The following is a 19,702-nucleotide window of genomic DNA, read 5'->3' on the forward strand; positions in this document are numbered from 1 at the left end:
GCCGCCAAAGTTTTTAGGACTTTATGGTCCATACGCAGGGCTTTTAGGCATCTCGACGCTAAAACGTTTCTGACTTTGTATACAGTGTTCGTACGCCCTAAACTTGAGTACTGCATACAAGCAGCTAGCCCCTGCCTAGAAAAAGACAGTGAACTCTTGGAAAGGGTTCAGAGAACAGCAACTAGGATGATTCCTGGAATAGTGAAGCTCCCGTATGGTACTAGACTGACCAAGCTAAACCTATTCCCTCTGTCATATAGAAGAATCAGAGACGACTTGATTACAGTTTTCAAATTGCTTAATGACAAATTTGCACCTGATATGCCCTCATTTTTCTTGTCTCCCGAAACAGAAAATCTACGAGGACACTCCAAAAAAGTTCACAAGCCCAGAACGAATTACTTGTCAGCTGACTACCGACTTTCCCATCGAATAATCAGCGAGTGGAATTCATTACCTCAGCACGTGGTTGAGGCTCCATCCGTCGATTACTTCAAAAGAAAGTTGGATCAGCTGAGAGACCATCATTGCCAGGACTAACACGCGCCATCAAGCCTCCTGTCCTTTCCAAACTGAAACTGAAATTAGAGTTTTCTTTTTATGTACTACTCCAAGGTCAATATATTTTTGTTATGTACATTGTGTTAACGTGGATTTTACTTTTCTCTAATTATCCATGGATTTTATCTGAAAAATTGCCAGTCCTTATCTGGCACGGAATGAGTTTGTATTTAAATTTTTGTTTATTTTTATAAAGGTGACCATGGAACCTCTTATGGAATGGGGTTGGTAGCCCAGATGATTAAACGAGCGATACCTGGAACCTATGTAAAGTCCATCTCAACGAACAGTTTTGCTAAAGAGGTAAACAATAAGTATTGTTTTCGAATGCGTCCATATTTGTCGCTAAGTTGTACAATCAGATAACTTGTTATATTGTCCTCATGTAGTTATAATTATATTAACTATAGTTAACGGTTATAATCATGAGATGAGTTTGATTATTAAGACTAAAAATTAGTGAAAAATATAAGCGTTACGGAAACAATATAAAAATACCAGTTTCTGAAAACTTTTATGCCTGGTCGACATGTCTGTGTGATTTGGTTTCTGTTTCTGAATCAGTGGTAGACATTCAAATAGGTGTTGGAGACATTACTACTTGTTATTTAAACTGTTGGATGAAATAGAACGTCAACACATTGCTCTTATCGTTGGTATCGTTGACACCTACGAAAGCAAGCTTATATATATTGAATTTTGTAGTATCCACCTTAACATGCTAGTCAACTGGAGTACTTCTATAGTGATCATTATGCTCAAGTTGTAACGGCCGTTGTATATCATCCGTTCTGGAATACACAATAATGCAGCTGGTCTGTTGCTGCGGAATACACATCGTTGCTGTCGCCTTAAGGGTGTTATTTTTAGGTCAGTCATGTGCTATTTCAGACAGATTGAGATTTCAGTATCGTATTTGAATATTTAGGGCAGGAGGTTTACGTATTAAGATTGTCGTTTTCTATTAAGCTTTTTAGAGTGTCTAGTCCTCTCTTGCATGCGTTACTTGAAGAAATGTACCCCACTTCTTTGTGTGAAAGGTTTCAAGATTTGACGACTCGGTGTGAAAACTTGTATGACATAAGCTTTTTTCTTTCTTAGCTTTTTGTACTTTGATTTGAATATTCTCCGATTTCTTGTTTTCGGGAAGAAAATGAAAAAAATATTTCATACTTAAAATCGTTTTCTAGTGATCTGTGTATCACCTTTTAATCTGCGATAGAACAGAGTAAAGTGGTCTAACTTCTCGAGCCAATATGTGCATCGTAAACCTTGGATTTCTGAAATTGCACGAGTTGCTGCTTCCTGTAGCTTATTCAAGATATTCAAGCCACTTTATAAACAGGAGCGTGGAGCCTGAAAGCAGTTTTCAAAATTAAATCTCACCTAGGCAGTGTTTATTCTAGTGAATAAATTAGGATACAACTTTGTGAATGACCATTTAAAAGTCCATAAAGTTGTAGACTCCTTAGCTACAACCTCACGATATTGTGTCATGGCCTCAAGCTCATGGCTCAGTCTTACTAGAAGATCATGGTGAGTTTTGACTACGGATAGCGACTCTTACTCTACGCCGTGTCTCTTTACTTTTGTGTCTTCAGTGCAAATACAGACTCACTTTTCAGTGTTGAAAAGCATGAATCATAAAATCAGTATATCTAAGTCCACCAGAGAAGCACATACATCTCCGTCTTCTGTTATTTAATGGCAACGTATTACATCAACCATGTAGAGTAGCATTGGTTGCTCAACTGCACTTGGGGTTTCATTTACACACTGTATAAAATGCAAAGGATATAGAACACAGCATTGTGGTACTTCCTCAAGTGCTGATTACCAGGAGGAACGTTCGTAATTTGTTCTTACTTGCCGTTTGTGACCTTTCACGAAATTCTCATTCCTCTTTAGAAGAGGTTTGGCACTTTCCATATTGTTCAGCATCAAAAGACGTCTTTTTATTTGGCACCTTATCAAATGCTTTGCTGATATCTACTGTTTTCTGATTTTCTAGAAACTGTCAATTTTCCTCCTGCTGTCAAGTGGTTTGTTATGCAAGATAATCCATTCCTGAAACCACGTTCACTTTTTGACAAGTTTCTGATTTTCACGAATATTACTATGGCCTTTGTGATTATTCTTTCTAGTATTGTGATTATGACGCTGGTGATAATGACAAATCTGTAGTTTGATGGAAGTTGTCTTGATACTGAATCCTGAATCGGAGTGACCATAACATCCTTCAACCCTAAACGTAATCCAATTCTGTCTAGTGACACATATAATGCCTTAGTGAATGTGAAAGTAAAGTTTTATGCAGTTTTTCTCAAGATTTCACGGTGTATTTGATTGTCCCGTGTCTAAAGTGCTAAGATTCTTTAGTACGTCATCTTAATCAAGGTCCACATTGAGCAGCAAATTCTGTGAATTTGAATTTTGGTTTAGTCGTTCGTCTAGAAGAGGCTTTTGAGTGAAAAGTGCTCTAACGTAGTCCGCCATAGCTTGTGAATTGTCCTGGTCATCATCTTTCATTCGAGATGCAAATGCGTTAGATTATGAGATCTTTCAGTTTTTGGTAGAGGCCACTTTCAATTTGTGTTTCTCTGTCAGTTATCATGTTTGTTGATAAAGTTGAGTCATATGAAACCTTCACTTGCTGGCCTAACGGTGGCTTTTATTCCGGTGTGAGCTAATGTGTGTAGTTTTAGAAACTTTACTTCTTAATGAAGTCAAAATCAACGGTCGTGCTTGGCCCATTAAAACATTATACGTTAGTTTATCATCAAAGAATGTAGCAGTTGTGAGTATTTTGGGAGTTATGACGAAAGATTTCGATTTGGATAACTTGAAGTGTGCTTTTTTTAAATTGGCTAGTTTATAATGGTCTGTCCTAGTTGTTTTAACGGTGCCTGTCGCTATCCTGTACAATGCATTGGCTACGTCAATATTGTTCCCTTTAACGTGTAGTAAGCTGGACGTCAATTATGAAACAAATTCTTATTGTCGGATTTCTTGTTTCAAATAATTTTACTTGACAGTTAATGCTCTTGTGAGAGTTTTATTGTCCGTATGCACAGTGAAAGTGGTACTTTCTACAGTGTGTCGAGAATGTCTTATTACCAAGTGAATTGCCGGGAATTCTTTTATAAATTTTATGATCCCCACCCATGTAAAATTCAGCCTTTTCGAAAGCGAATGGAAGTAGTTTTCCCATTTCACATTTCAACTACCGCAACACAGCTTCTCCTGCTACGTTCGATGCGTCAGTCATGATGGCTAATAGCGCTTTCCTTTCTCGTTGAACGAGCATTATCTTTTCGTTCAGGGCTCCCACGAATAGTCTCTACTGAGAGGTGGCATCCAGAAACGTCTTCGTAAGGCGTTAGTTGGTGTTTGTAATATTCCTGCACAGTTTGGGACGAATTGTTTAGAATTATTTATTGGCCTGGAAAACCGTCTTACTTTCTTCTGAGATTCGGATATCAGATCGTTTCGGTTAGAAGCAACGTCTATCGGAACTGGAATGATATCTCTATAAATCACTTTTCCATACTAACACTTTTCTGTGCTAAAAGAAATGGCGTGTACGTAAAACCCCATAAATAACTGTTTTGACTGTTGAAGATGACCGTCAACCGTTGCACTGGCTACTAGCAGTTCATTGATATAAGCGTTTACCGTAAACGAACCTCCAAAAGCTCGGCTAATAAATCGCCGAAAACGTTCTGCCACACTAATTGCCCTAAAGCTTTCTGGTGTCACGTTAAATTCGACACCACTGTTAGAAGGTAGACGAAACCATGTTTACCTGGCTTCAACAACATTGAAAATGGAACAGTCGACGACTAGTTACGGCCGCAGTCATCAATCATAGCCCTCCGTATAGTCATCTTTTGCATCGTACAGATAAAAAAACATGATTCACTGTCTAATCAACAAAAAACAGCTAATTGCTTCTTTTTAAGAACTCACAGGAGATGACACATAGTACCAGTATTCGATAACAATAACTTATTACTCTGGAACTTTATCACAGCCGAAATCTCGACCCCTATAGTCGGCATCGATTTCTTACAGTTTCGTAGGCTAATAGTAGACATAAAATGCCATGAGCTAGCATGCATCCGTTGAAAAGTTGACATGAGATGAACGACATCCGCGGAAAAATGTATGCGCCTAGTAGTTAAGAAACAGCTCAACGTTGACAAGTATACCAAGCTGTTAAAATGTGTTCCCAACCGGTTACAATCAATTTCTAGACAAGAACATTGGAAGCACAGCATTGTATGTCACATTTTTATTGGTGAACCCACAATCTTAGCAAATCCTACACGCCTCTATCCTAGACGCGTTGGTGTTGCTATAAACAAACTTAACAATTTTATGTATTTAGGCATCATATGCCCTTTCAACAGTTTTTAGTCATCATCTCACATAATCCCGAAAAAGAACAGATAAATCAGGCGAAATTATCGCATTCTTAATAGACAATTAGTAACTGATCACTATTCGATACCATAGATACACGACAATAGTATGATATAAAAGATACCACCATTTTTTCAAAGGCTAATCAGATCTTATCATTATCACATTCCAGTGGCGCCTAAGAACACGTCTAGAACAGCATTTACGACCTCATTTGGGTTGTGTGAATTCTGACAAATGCCCTTTGGATTGACTTATATAACACACAACGCAGAGGTACTACGAAGTCGTCGCATCCTATTGAACATTTTTCTACATTTTAATGCCTGTATAATATAATTTTACCATTTTTCTCAATCTGGAGTTACTTAGGATACTAAAATCATTGTTAACTGACGTTAAATCAAGGCCTAATAAGATGGTTATTAATGATTGCTCATTATAAAAACAACTAATTTTGAGTAAATAAGTTTCACTAAAATTAGTTAGTCCATTTCTTTTCAAAAAAGGTTCTCTAATCTTACTATTTTGAGGGCACAAATACGGAACCTGGTCCTTCAAATGTCAAAATAATACTGAGTTCTTGAAATTTATTTAAGATTTGGTGTGCAAAATGAGCAGCACTCTCTCAAACATAAGAATGTAGATTTCAGAAGTGTTCTATTCATCAAAAGGTTATATTATGACGAGATCATATTAAGCAAATAAATCTGTATTTCAATACATATGAGCATACTTATTAACTGATGCATTTGTTAAGATATGAGGATTTTTGTATGGAACGGAAAGCAGTTTATTGAATGACATAGAAAGAACTTGAAGTACCAAAATCACAAGAGTTATTTACTTACTTGAAGAACGTATCATAAACATATGAGTGGGTTTCCATATTATATAATCATTACATATATTGAAGGATAAATTCAAAAATAAAAAGGCGGTTTGTCTGATGCATATTTTTTGGCGCATTTATTTTCAAATATGTATTTTCTCACAGTGCTGAGTGGTTATATGATTTCTGGGTGAAGCAAAGCTTCTTAAGCAATATAACAAATTGAAAAAGTAAAAAAGAACTTATTCTCCTCCCCAAATCTTCCTGAATAGAACGTGGAGCATGTTTTCAGTTACCTCTGTGTCCGACTTCAGTATTTCAGTTGGCATGTTGTCAAGTTTTGATGCTTTCTCACACTTCATTTGTTTGATGCCCATCCTGATTTCTTCGATCGTTGGTGAAGTGACATCTATAGGAATATCTGTAGATGCTGCTTCGATGTCCAATGGATTTAATGAAGCTTGCCTCAAAACGTTCCACCCATCTGTCCCTCTGTTCTTGAATCTCAGTGATTGGCCTGTCTTCTTTGTCCCTGACTAGTCTCTCTGGTTAACTATATTTCCCTGTCAGTTTCTTCGTTAAATCATATGGTTGTTTGATATTTCCTTCTCTCGCAGCTTTCTCCACTATAGTTGTTAGGGGTTTCGGGTATTTCTGTTCGCTTTAAAGCTCCTCTTCACTTGCTTATTCGCTTCTGTGTATTCAGCTTGTACCTTCACTTTTTCTGTTCTTGTTCAGATGTCGTTAGTTATTTTCTTCTTGTTGAGGTTAAAGCTACTTTGATTCTCCTTCTAGTTGTCCTTCATAGTCGTTTCTTCTTCTAATAGATCTTGTAAGTCTTGCAACCAGTTGCTGATAGTCAACTTGATTTCAGTGAGTTTGTCATATGTCGCAGGAAGGTTGTATTGAACTTTTGAAACTCTGTTTCTCTAGCTGTCCAGTGTTTATATAGCTTCAGTTTCATGTTGGCAACCGCTAGACGGTGATATGCAGCTAGGTAAGCTCCTCTCCTGGTTTCCATGTCTTCCATTCTCCTTCTGAATTTTTTAATGATACAAATATTATCGATAAGGTTCTGTGTAGTATGATCCTATGAGACTCATGCAGCTTTGTGCATGTGTTTTTGAAGGAGTTCAGAGCCTTGTGTGACCATTTTGTTGAATGTACATAAATTTTCAAATCTGTTACCATTCTCGTTCCTTCCTCTGAGCTCATGTCGTGCCCTAATATCTTCATACCCGGTGTTGTCCTTTTCGACTCTGGCGTTTAGGCCTCCCATTAGGGTGGTCAGGTACTGTTATAATTGTATTTTGCTAATAAACGACCCAGCTATTCCTATTGCTTAGTATTCTTATACGATGACACTCGACAAGACCCCAAAATCAGAACACTTTGAACAGGAATGAAATTGTATTCAAAATAATAATGATGAGTGAACAGCAATCACTAGTTTGAATAACGTTCATATATTTATAGCATATACATAAGAAGCTTCTAGATTTTTCTCCAATAATATGCCCGGGCTGATCGGTTTAGATTTAGCCAATCAGCGCGCAGCAACACCATCATGCATAAAACATGCTTTAATCCAATCTATGTCCCACTAACAGGTACTTTTATGAGCACTTCACTATGGTCGATTGCAACCTCTCGTAAAACTGATCCTTATCGTTGTCGTTGCTGTCATTGTTGGGTTCATAATCTTGGAAAACATTCATCGTGATTCCCTCCTTGTTTGTTTTGAATGATGCTTAGATGATCTTGGATCCGTGAGATTCCCACCCTACACGTGCTTTTTATTCTTTTCGGTCAACATCAGTGCACTTTTCTGCACGGGAGGATCATTTTCTTCGTGACCACAAGACAACATCATCTCTTTCGAGCCTAAACATTTCTATCCAGTTTGGGTTTACTGTGTTTTAGTTATCCCGTGCAAAGTATATATATGAGTTCACCTTTTTCATTTGGAAATCAAATAACGTCTGAAGACTTTATTTATACCAAAATGATTTTTTAAAATCTGTATACTTTTAGCGTACGGTAGATTTCGGTCGTAAGCCGATTTTCGTGGAACTCATTACTAATCTGTAACAAACATTGGTCCAGTAGTTAAAATTTATGATGAAAAAAATAACTTTTGAGTATTTTATAAGAATATGATGGAATTCAGCTATTCCTTTTATTTAACGTTTTTTTTGACGTTCAATAAAATTCGTGTTAGATTTTAATAATATAAAACAATTTTGCACTTCACTATTCAATAGGCTGTCAATTTTTAATTATGTCTTTCCTATTTTTATGTAGGATGTTAGAGACACGGTATTTCGGTCGATTAATGAGCAACTGGATTATGTTTGTGGCATGATACATAAAGATAAAAAACTCTCCAATGGTTTTCATATGATTGGTATATCACAAGGCGGATTACTTGTTAGAGCGTTAGCCCAAAAATGCAACTTCTCAAACGTCGGCACAGTTGTTTCTATTGGCGGACTTCAACAGGGTATATTTGGGATACCAAAATGCATTAATAATGGCTTTATTCCCTATTGCTTATGGTTAAATAAGTTTCTATCTGATATAGTGTATACTGAATATATTCAAAGTCGGTAAGATTCAGAGAAATTATTTTGAAGTGTCTATTTAAATTTATTAATTTTAATAATTCATTTTGTTGCTTAATATCTGAAGAAACTTTTTAACATGGACTTCCTGCCCCAAATATATGCGTACATCCTGACTTCAGCACAACTAATCCAGCACCATAGTCGGAAACTACACTGCTTAATTGATAGGTTTTAGTGTTTATGGATTATTATTAAATATAACAATTAAAGACATACTTAATTTTCTGTTTATACTTATTTGGATAAATTATTTTGATGATATTAAATACAATGCATGCTACGTGTGGACTAGTTTTCTAAATCATTTCTTTATGTTTATCCTTTAAATTACAATGAAAACAATCTGATAAAATATTCATTCGAGATCTTTCTAAATGCCTTTCTTAATATCTTACATAGTAACATAAGTAAAAATATTAAATCTGAATACCAAAAAATTTCCTTCAACTAATCTGAAAGACTATTTGGACTTCACAGATGACCTAGCCCTCCTATTTTATACACACGAACAAATACAGATGAAAACAGCAAATGTAGCAGCAGCTTCCGCATCAATAAGCCTCAACATACACAAAGGAAAAAGCAAGATTCTCAAATACAACACGGAGAACACCAACCCAATCACACTTGATGCAGAAACTCTGGAAGAAGTGGGAACATTTACGTATCAGGGAAGCATCATTGATGAACAAGGAGGATCTGATGCACATGTAAAGGCGAGGATTGGCAAAGCAAGGACAGCATTTCTACAATTGAACAACATATGGAACTCAAAACAACTGTCATCTAACTTCAAATTGAGAATCTTCAATACGAACGTCAAGACAGTTCTACTGTACGGAGCTGAAACGTGGAGAACTACTAAATCCATCGTCAAGAAGGTACAAGTATTTATAAACAATTGTCTACCTAAGATACTGAATTTCCATTGACCGAATACCATCAGCAATAGTCTACAGTGGGAGAGGACAAGACAGCTTCCAGATGAAGAGGAAATTAGGAAAAGCCTTTGGAAGTGGATCGGACATATATTGAGGAAATCACCAAACTGCATCACGAGGCAAGCCTTAACTTGGAATCCTGAAGGGAAGCGGAAAAGAGGAAGGCTAAAAAACATACTACATCGGGAAATGTAAGCAGGTATGAAAAGGATGAATAACAACTGGAAAGAACTGGAAAGGATTGCCCAGGACAGAGTTGGATGGAGAATGCTGGTGGGCGGCCTATGCTCCTCCATGAGGGGTAACAGGCGTAGGTAAGTAAGTAATCTGAAAGTCACTTTAAATCAAAACATAAAAAATTGTTGCATATTTATATACACAGACATGTTATTAAACATTAATTTTTTTTCATTTTGTGTATTACATAACTAGCTTTGTTCCAGCACAATATTGGCATGATCCATTTAAAGAAAATGATTATCGCAAATATTCTCAATTTTTAGCTGATATTAATCAGGAAAATGTAAGTGCATTATTAGTCAGGAATGAATTCATCTAACTAAAGTCTGGAATTAGAATTCTAAAACATTTAAAGGTTTTACAAACTTTTGATGTCGATATACACAGGAGAAGAAATTTCACTTTCCTTTTAATACAAATACTTGGAGACTGATGAAAGATCCTTGTTTAGCTACTGAACTGGTAGTTCAAACAATTAGATCAAAAGTGAATAACAAAAAAATGTCTTTAAAAATAATTTTTATCCTATAAGAATTACATATATCTTCAGTGTTTAGAAAGCAATGCACGTAATATTATTCTGATAATGATCGCCGTGCATCAGTGGCTGTTTCAAATATCAAGACATCTAGGTCGTAATTATTTTATAATGTAATGTTTTTATTATTTTTCCTCTTAATTACAGCCAGATGTAAACAACTCGTAGGTGCGAATATCCTATAATGCACCAGGGTATCACAGATTCTCTTATTATTTAGCAAATTATAATCAATTAGTTCACAAACTTGTGTTATTCGGTGTTAAGCAAGGATGAATTTAAAGCTAAATAAAATAAATATATCTTGAAAAATTACTGTATGATTAATCTGCTTATGGATATGTGAACGTTTTCTCAACTTTAGACTTCCACTTCATTTTCGATATTCAGTTGCTACTGAGTACATTTCTTTCCGTAAACTTCCATAGAATTTACTGGAAAAGTATTGACTAGTTGTCACTTTATCACTTTATGATTTCAGTAACTTTGAAAAAATCAGTTAAAAAACCGTCCTTTTTAACAAAACGTACATAGACTTTAATGATCTTAAAGTTTTTTTTCCTTTTAAGCGAGTAAACGAAACGTATCGTGAAAATCTGAAGAAAATTCGGCGTTTAGTATTGGTGAAGTTTACCAACGACACCGTCGTACTTCCCAGCGAATCATCAGTAAGTATACATACTGCGTTGTATAGAAATGTACATATATATATATATATATACTTTAGGTTACTAGTTGTTTCATCTTAAATATAAATATCGTAAATACTCGTTTATTAACATTATGTTAAGTTTATTCAGAAAATGCTTAACATTTTCAGTTCACGACTTGCCAAATTCAGCTTTAAGATATGTTGTTGCTATCAAATCACCTTCAATGTGATAAATTGGTTACGCTTACAAATAAGTTACTGGATGCTGAACAGTATATTACTTCACAGTAAGGTGTAATCACGTATATCTTTACTAAGAGTTATGACTCGAATATAATGAGTTAATATCCTAAAAATGCCTAGTAATTCTTCGTTAATTTCGGTATTAATTTATATATGATTAACATGTTATACCTCTTGTGTAATCAATTTCCAATGATGTCAGATTATTTGTCGTCAAGATAAATATTAAATGAAATCCTAGGATGATTCGGTGAGACTATAATACATGGATGACCTTTGACAAGAGCTAAAATGAGAAAATTCACCTACTTACTAGGATCACAAAAAAGTTTTAAGTCAGTGTGAGGAATTAAGATTAGGAGTTAGAATTACAAGTTAAGATTAAGAATTGGTGTTAATGTTCTCATCATGAAATGACACCAGCTAAAGTGCTAAAATGCTATTTAGCCATATGGATCAATGAATTTCAAATTAAAATCCAAGACTTCTAATCTTAAATCTTAATGATTCATACATAAGTTATAGTCTTGCCAACAATTTTACTCTTACATATATTTATTAATCTACCTAATCAGAACTAAAGTATATGAAAATGTACTAATCATATCTCTTGGTATTCATGAGTGAAAGCTAATACATTTATCTCAAAAATATTGTGGTGTGGTCTACATATATCCACATAAGTAGTATATGGTGATGGTCAGATATAGAATATATTTTGGCAGAAGATCGATAAGGTACGAACAGGAATGAAACGCATTTTGTAGAAGAATGCATGAACAATGGAATAAGAGAAGATGAACTGATATTTGCAGAAGGAACAGTCAAGATGGAGACAATGGATTGTTATTTTGTAAATTAACTGTTTACTGTATGGTTATCAGAATTTACTGAGATGGTCTGTAATTTGTGATTAAATACTTTCAATTGTCCACGCCCGTGTTCTCATCCACTACAATATGATTTAATGTCATACTAATGGAAGCTCATCGGTTTTTAAATAGTACAATAATTATCTGCATTTCACTCAATACATCTCATGTATTTATACATATAATTTTGAGAATTTATAAAATAATTTAATTAATATTTATGAATTAAATTTTACTTCAGTGGTTTGGATTCTATCGAACTGGATCATCATCACATATAGTAAAGCTACGAGATAGTGTTCTATACACTGAAGTAAGTAATCAATTCAACTATACTAACTAAACCCTTGTTTCATAAAACTTTCCTTCCTAATAGTCAAATCATAAAATTTCACAATAATAATAAAGAGTAATAGTGAAACTGATCATAGTTTGAAAAAGTTTTTCTGTTAATTGATTCTCACAACAAATTAAGAAATTCTAAAAAAACTTGAATTCTCTTAAACAATCAATACAGTTTTGATGATGTTGATATATAACAGCTGAAACAGTCAGTTAACCGGACATATAAGATCGATATGTCTTTTTTTATAGCCATTTATTCCCTGTAACAAAAGCCTCAACAGCGGTAGGTCTCCATATATAAAAAAAGGGAAAAGCAAGACTCTCCGATACAATCTAGCATGCACCGATCGGATCACACTTGATGGAGAAGCTGTTGAGGATTTAAAAGCCTTTATATATCTGGGCAGCGTCATTGATGAATAGGGTGGATCTGGTGCAGATGTGAATGCGCGGATCGGCAAAGCAAGAGCAGCATATTTACAACTGAAAAACATCTGGAACTCAAAACAGTTGTAAACAAACACCAAGATCAGAATTTTCAATACAAATGTCAAGACAGTTCTACCGTATGGAGTGAAAACCTGGGGAACTACGTAAGTCATGATCCAGAAGTTACAAGTGTTTATTAACAGTTTGTCTACGCAAAATACTTCGGATCCGTTGGCCAGACGCTATCAGCAACATTCTACTGTGGGAGAGAACAAACCAGATTCTATCCAGTGGAGGAAGAAATGAGGGAGAAGCGCTGGAAGTGGATAGGACACATATTCAGGAAATCATTCAACTGCGTCACAAGACAAGCCCTCACATGGAATCCTGAAGGCCAAAGGAGAAGAGGAAGACCAAAGAACACATTACGCCGACTTGATATTTTCAAATAAATTGAGTATATAGTATAAAGTTGAACTATAAAGGAAGGCCCAGAACAGAGCGGGTTGGAGAATGCTGGTCGATGGCCTATGCTCCATTGGGAGTAACAGACGTAAGTAAGTAAGTAAATTCCCTTTAAGTTGTATCCCACATTAAACGGACATGATTATTGGTTTACACAAATTAAATTAAACAAATTCAGTAGGGTTCAATGTGTCCATTGAATGCATTCGAAATAACTTAACTAAATAGCTTCTCATATAAAAGAATAAGATAAAGTTTCAGTTAATAATAGTATGATAATAGCTGACTTTTGTTTTTCGTATTTATCCATTAAGATTAATAGATAAAGTAGAATTATATGTAGCAAGCCCATTCAACTACTGTATTTTTGTGTGCTCTCTGTAATCCTAACATTTAACCCACTGTAAATTTATGTGTGAGTCTGATTGAGCGCATGTCTGCACATCAATCCTTAATTTGTTCTCTCATTGGTTGTAAACAAAGACAATCAGTAATTTATCCACAACCATTAACACTCATAAACATATATGGATTTTTGACACTCACACACATACACTTGTTTTCCCGATATGCTTGCTATCTGTACGCTTGCGGATTTTACCGAGCTTCAACAATAAACTATCTCTATAACTGGTGTTCAGGCTTTTGAATAATCTCGAGTAAACCCGTAATTCTACTAGGAGATTTAGCCTGCAGTAAATAATCAGTTAGCGGGATATTATTTATTTATTGGAGTCAGATATAGAGGAATTAATCCTCTACAAATACATAGAAATCAATGAACAGATTATTGAAACATAATGCAAATCAAATAAGATATCTTTTTCATCTTCATTATAAACCATATATTCTTTCAATGAATATCATCTCCGAATCATTCATATTGAATCTTTTATGACTTTTATCAAGATTCTCCATTAATTTAATTTACATGGTAACTATTATATAAATAATCTAATCACTTATTATATATTCTTATATTTTAGGATCGTTTAGGTCTTCAAGTACTTGATAAAAGAGGTGATTTATATCTTATTGAAAAAAGTGGTGAACATCTAGATTTTACTAATAAATGGTTTGTTAATAATATTTTAATTCGATTTTTAAAATAATATCAGTCTGACAAAAATGAAATTTTATTTTTCAATATACTTTTTTTTTTAAAAATATTGATTATTTGTTTTCAGTAATATTTTAATAATCAAATAAATTTTTTTCTGATTTCATCAGTTTCATATATTTCTTTGATGATTTTGATTATTTCCTTGAAGAAGTCCAGACAAGTTAGCTGAATGAAACGTTGGAATTATTTAAATTTCAGTCGCTAAGACTATTTCAAATATAATTTTTCACATATAATGAATTCTCCATACTAGGCGCCCAATTTTTATAAAACTATTCTTTCTAACCTTAACGAATATTCGTATAAATCAATTTTATAATAGTTTTTACAAATATATTACATAACTTATAAAAGTTATAGGACAAATTGGGGATATTTGATACTTATAACTTACTTCTTTAAATTCTTGTAAATTGTATACCTTCACTGAAATCTAAACCTAATTAACTCTACTGTTATATTCTTAAAATGACATAGAGGCAAGGTAGATTTAGACATTAACACCGTTGGATGCCAGCCAGTTTAGTGGTCTATCGATTAGGTGCTCGCATGCGAGACTGATAGGTCCTGGGTTCGAATCTCGAGAGGCGGGATCGTGGATATGTACTGCTGAGGAGTCCCACAATGGAACGAAACGGCTGTCCAGTGCTTCCACGTTTTCCATGGTGGTCTAGCTTCAATCGACTCATAAATTCAACTAGGAAAATACTTGGAATTTACAAATTACAGTCATAATTGACAACAACTTATACAAAATATCATACTTCTTAAAAAAGTTACTACTACGACTGCTTGAAGTATCGCTAGATTATAAACTATAACACTATAAAGTACTTCACAGAGGAAAATATACTGATCAATATTCAATCACTAAATAAAAACTACAAAACAGGAATACTTTCTGAAGAAAATAAAGAGTATAGATAAAGATAAAATTATTTGAATAAAATTAGAAAAGGTAAATCTTCTAAGGCGATCAAAAGAATAATCATACTTTATTAGAATTGCTAACACCAATTTACGAACGATAGCTACTAACAAATTTTCCTCAAATTTGGTTTCTTCAATATCTTTATTACGAGCTTAGATAAACCGATTAACGTCTTTGTGCTCACTTCTTGCTGTTTCATTACGGTTGCAGGTATTTGGTGATATCCAATGGGTGGCATTTTAACCAGTCAACTGCAATAATTCTGGTTAGTTTAGTAGTTATTTTTGGATTTGTATATCATGAGATTCCAGTGAGTGCGTTTGTCTATGAGCTGTGTGGATTCTGGATACTAACAGCTACCATATTACCAGGTAAATGGTCGGTTGGTTACAATATGAAAATGGTAAAGTGATGATAGGGATGCTAAGAGAGGATGATCGTCCCAAGAATAAATAAATTATTTACCTAATCGGTATTATTTAAGAAGACAAAATAGAATGAATAATAATGGAACGGAGAAGACAATAAGCGGTATGGAAACTAGTTGCTGATATGAAGTAATGACAACAGTAGGTAAGCTGTGATACATGCATCAGGTACAGCTGGTCCGAGAGGGGGATGGTAATCCATGAGTGAGCACGTGTTTATCAAGTCTCCTCATAAAGCTATCCATTGAGGGTGCTGTGGTCACCTCACATGAGAGAGCGTTTTGAATGAGGATAACTCTGAATGAGAAAAGTGAAAACGTAATTGAGTTTTCGCCTTGATGTGCAATATATTTCGAGTAGTGTCTTGAGATGAGTGGTGGTGATGTTGTAATAATATGCTCGCGTTGGCATACCTCGATGTACTTAGTATGTTGTGTGCCGTTATCAAACTACCTCTTATTCTCCTACAGCCCGATGTGAATATTTTCAGGTGCTGGAGTCTGTCATCGTAAGATTTATGCTTTATCCCTATCATCCACTTGGTTGCTCATCTCTGTAATTGGTCTAAGGAATTTATATCTCTTTTGAAGAGGGGTTACCTCAAGTTTGAGTAATTCATACGTTTTAGACAGTTTTGAGAACATCTGTCTGGTGACCGTGCCTACTTGTCTCGATATTTAGTGGAGAGTTGCATTTGGCTTGGCTGCATCTCCAGTGATTACAAGACTGAGATCACACTCGGAATAGGCAATTGGGAGTGGACTCCATGAAGAGTGTGAGTGTTTTGTGTGAAATGAGGCGGAATTTTCATGACATGACATTACGACAGGTTAAGTTGTAACCTATTGTCTACTGCCCATTCCTCTTTTATTACATGGTTCGTTAGAAGCCCCAGTAAATCGTTTTCGCTTTTTTTGAACCTCTAGTTTTTTTATCGTTTGGACAGATCAGTGCTGTCAAGCTAAGATGGCTAATCAATATCAGCAGCGGAAGTAAACTAATGACTGTTCCTTGTGAAACGCCTGGTTTTTAGACCTTCCATCTCGCGTGCACTGTATTTACCTAGGTGCGAAATATCCTGTTCCCTAGACAATTTTTTAGTCAGGATAAAGTGGGGCAGTTGAAAAACATGAGGTACTGCGTATAAGGATCTTGAGAAATCGAGGAACATTGCGTGAACAGCTATCGTATGGTTCCAGCAATTCGTCCAGCTTTCCTATGCTGTGAATAGATTGGACGTACAGGACCTGTCTTTCCTGAACCCTTGTTGGGCTTCCTGAAATTCGTCGTTTTCATTCATGTATTACTTCATTAGTTCGCTGACCAGTCCTCCCATTGACTTCGACAGTTCTAAGGGTTAGGTGATTGGCCTGTAGTGGTCTGAGTCTTTTCTATCTCCCCGTTTTAAGACTGTAGAGATGGAGAGTGACCCGCTTCCCTTGTTAAGGGTGTTGGTGTGAATCTAGTGAGTGTCAGGACAGTTGACACACTGATGTGCTGATGGCTTCTATGCACCGTTTCAGTATTGTAGGTCGGGTACTGTCATATTCTATTTAATTTTCTGAGAGAACGGAATTTAATCTCTTTAATACTAATCCGGGAGTCAGTTGAATATCTTTTAAACTTTCAAATGGCACTAGAGATTATGGATATTCTTCACTTTTGAGTTTCTGGTTTAGTCGGTTTACGAGGTTGGCATTAAAGATTCCCTTCATCTCTCAGTTAGTGAGATCTTTACCATTTGTCTCTTTAAAAGTTCAGATCCCTTAGTTTGCAGGCTTTCTGCTGATCGTTAATATCCAGAGATATCTGGTATTAACCTGCGTTTTGTTTGGTAACTGGACCTGTAAACACCTACTTTCAATGCGGACTTCCGAGTTGCAACTGTTTCTCACTGAGAAGTTAGAGTTATAATCAGATTGCTTCAAATAGGTTTATTCTTGCACCAACTTGATGTTTTCTTTCAGATCTAAAGCTGGACATATAGTTACCCTTGTTGCTTCTTCCAGATCTGTCAGCTGTATATTTGTTGCTGGCTGCTTATCTAAGTGGATATTTCATCTGTGTTTTTCAGCTCGATCGCCTCACGATTTCAGAGAGACTTTGTGATGGTCTGAAAAACCTTTCATACACACCCATTGTGAGTCCGTTGAACACGTTGTGATACTACTTGTCACAATTATCTCATCGCGTTTCAATCTGGATCGGGAAGAGGCATTTAGGTTTACCACAAGGATGTTTTGGTTTGCACCACTATAATCGTTAATTGAGCCCACGAACAAAAAAAATGCAAAAAGTCTCGTGATGCTCGGAAAAAAATAAATCATTGACAGAAACAAGAAAACTCATCCGTGAAATAAGCTTTAAAAGTGATAGACAATGAACACAAAATGCTGAAACTCCTATGTTACTGTAACCGAAAATTCAAATTAAATAAGCAATAAGGAAGCTTTTATACCTTGGGACCCAATCAAAACTGAAAGAATGATTTGATGAGGAAAAATCCCACTTCTCTTTTTTTAATGGCGCACTTGATCTGATTCTGAAGAGTTATCACCGCGACTAAGTAAACGATAGCGAACACAGGCAATACTATTTCAGAAGTAGCAAAATATTTTCGACAAAGGGAAGGTGATAAGGTGATCATGAGGATTATCAAATCTTTATAGAATTACTAAAATCTCTTCGGCAACGATCATCACTCACATTTTCTTCTAATTCGATTTCCTTCATAATCCTTGCCATCCGCTCGGCTGCCACTATTTCTAGTTCACTAAATTTCTGTATGCTTTAAGGTCATAATTTGCTTCTTTAGTAACAACATATATACCAGTTCGTTTTGTGTTGCTTGTCCTATCTCGAATATCAAGTTCCTTTTAAACCGTTTCCTTTCTGTTATCCGTCAGGATTTTGTTATGTTGTGTGGAAATAGCCGTTGTCGATTTCAAAGAGAACTGATCTCATTGAAGTAGCTCAATCGTTTTGTCCCTAGATCCGTAAACATCGTAGGCCAGTAATAAACCCCAATAACAAGGTACAATAAGATACAACCATCATTTTCAAGATTTATCTCATGTAGCAAAACCTGAAGCTTCTGATTTCAATCTCAACGGTTTTTATGCGAGTTCAGAACTATGAAGCCCCATACTGACTTACTTACTTACTTACGCCTGTTACCCCTCATGGAGGAGCATAGGCCGTCCACCAGCATTCTCCATCCAACTCTGTCCTGGACAATCCTTTCCAGTTCTTTCTAGTTGTTATTTATTCTTTTCATATCTGCTTCTATTTTGCGACATAATGTGTTCTTTGGCCTTTCTCTTTTCCGTCTCCCTTCCGGATTCCAAGTTAGGGATTGAGTCGTGATGCACAATGGTGATTTCCTCAATGTATGTCCGATCCACTTCCAACGTCTCTTCCTAATTTCCTCTTCAGCTGGAAGCTGGTTCGTCCTCTCCCATAAAACGCTGTTGTTGATAGTATCCGGCCAATGGATGTTGAGTATTTTGCGTAGACAACAGTTTATAAATACTTGTACCTTCTTGACGATGGATTTAGTAGTTCTCCACGTTTCAGCTCCATACAGTAGGACTGTCTTGACGTTCGTATTGAAGATTCTCACTTTGAAATTAGTTGAGAGTTGTTTTGAGTTCCATATGTTCTTCAATTGTATAAATGCCGTCCTTGCTTTGCCAATCCTCGCCTTTACATGTGCATCCGATCCCCCTTGTTTATCAATGATGCTTCCCATACTATGACAAGATAGTTATTTACTGTTTCCTAGTATTGACAATTTATGATGTTAGCTATTAGAATTCAACAATATTAACAAACCATATATAATCAGAAGGGGATTTGTAGAGATTTCAGTATATTTCAAAGTTGAAATCATGAGTCAATTGAAGCTAGACCACCATCGAAAACCTGGAAGCACTGGACGGCGGTTCCGTCCGTTGGATGCCGGCTCAGTGGTCTGTCGGTAAAGGGCTCTGGCTCGTAACTGGTAGGTCCTGGGTTCGAATCTCGCGAGTGCGGGATCGTGGGTGCGCA

General features: G+C 35.7%; 1 protein-coding gene across 1 annotated transcript in view; it reads left to right on the plus strand.

Annotated features, from left to right (window-relative positions):
* Nucleotides 1-780: 780 nt before the first annotated feature.
* The window catches only part of Smp_142980 (putative palmitoyl-protein thioesterase), a gene marked incomplete at both ends in the record, with an annotated part of 36,809 nt that continues 17,887 nt past the window's right edge, over nt 781-19,702 (plus strand). The window contains 4 exons of the mRNA XM_018799912.1: nt 781-864; nt 8,123-8,321; nt 10,767-10,832; nt 12,173-12,211. Coding sequence (XP_018653778.1) covers nt 781-864; nt 8,123-8,321; nt 10,767-10,832; nt 12,173-12,211 — 388 coding nt within the window. The remainder of the gene's footprint in view (nt 865-8,122; nt 8,322-10,766; nt 10,833-12,172; nt 12,212-19,702) is intronic.

The sequence above is a fragment of the Schistosoma mansoni genome, chromosome W (assembly GCF_000237925.1).
Source record: "Schistosoma mansoni strain Puerto Rico chromosome W, complete genome".
Classification (NCBI taxonomy): domain Eukaryota; kingdom Metazoa; phylum Platyhelminthes; class Trematoda; order Strigeidida; family Schistosomatidae; genus Schistosoma; species Schistosoma mansoni.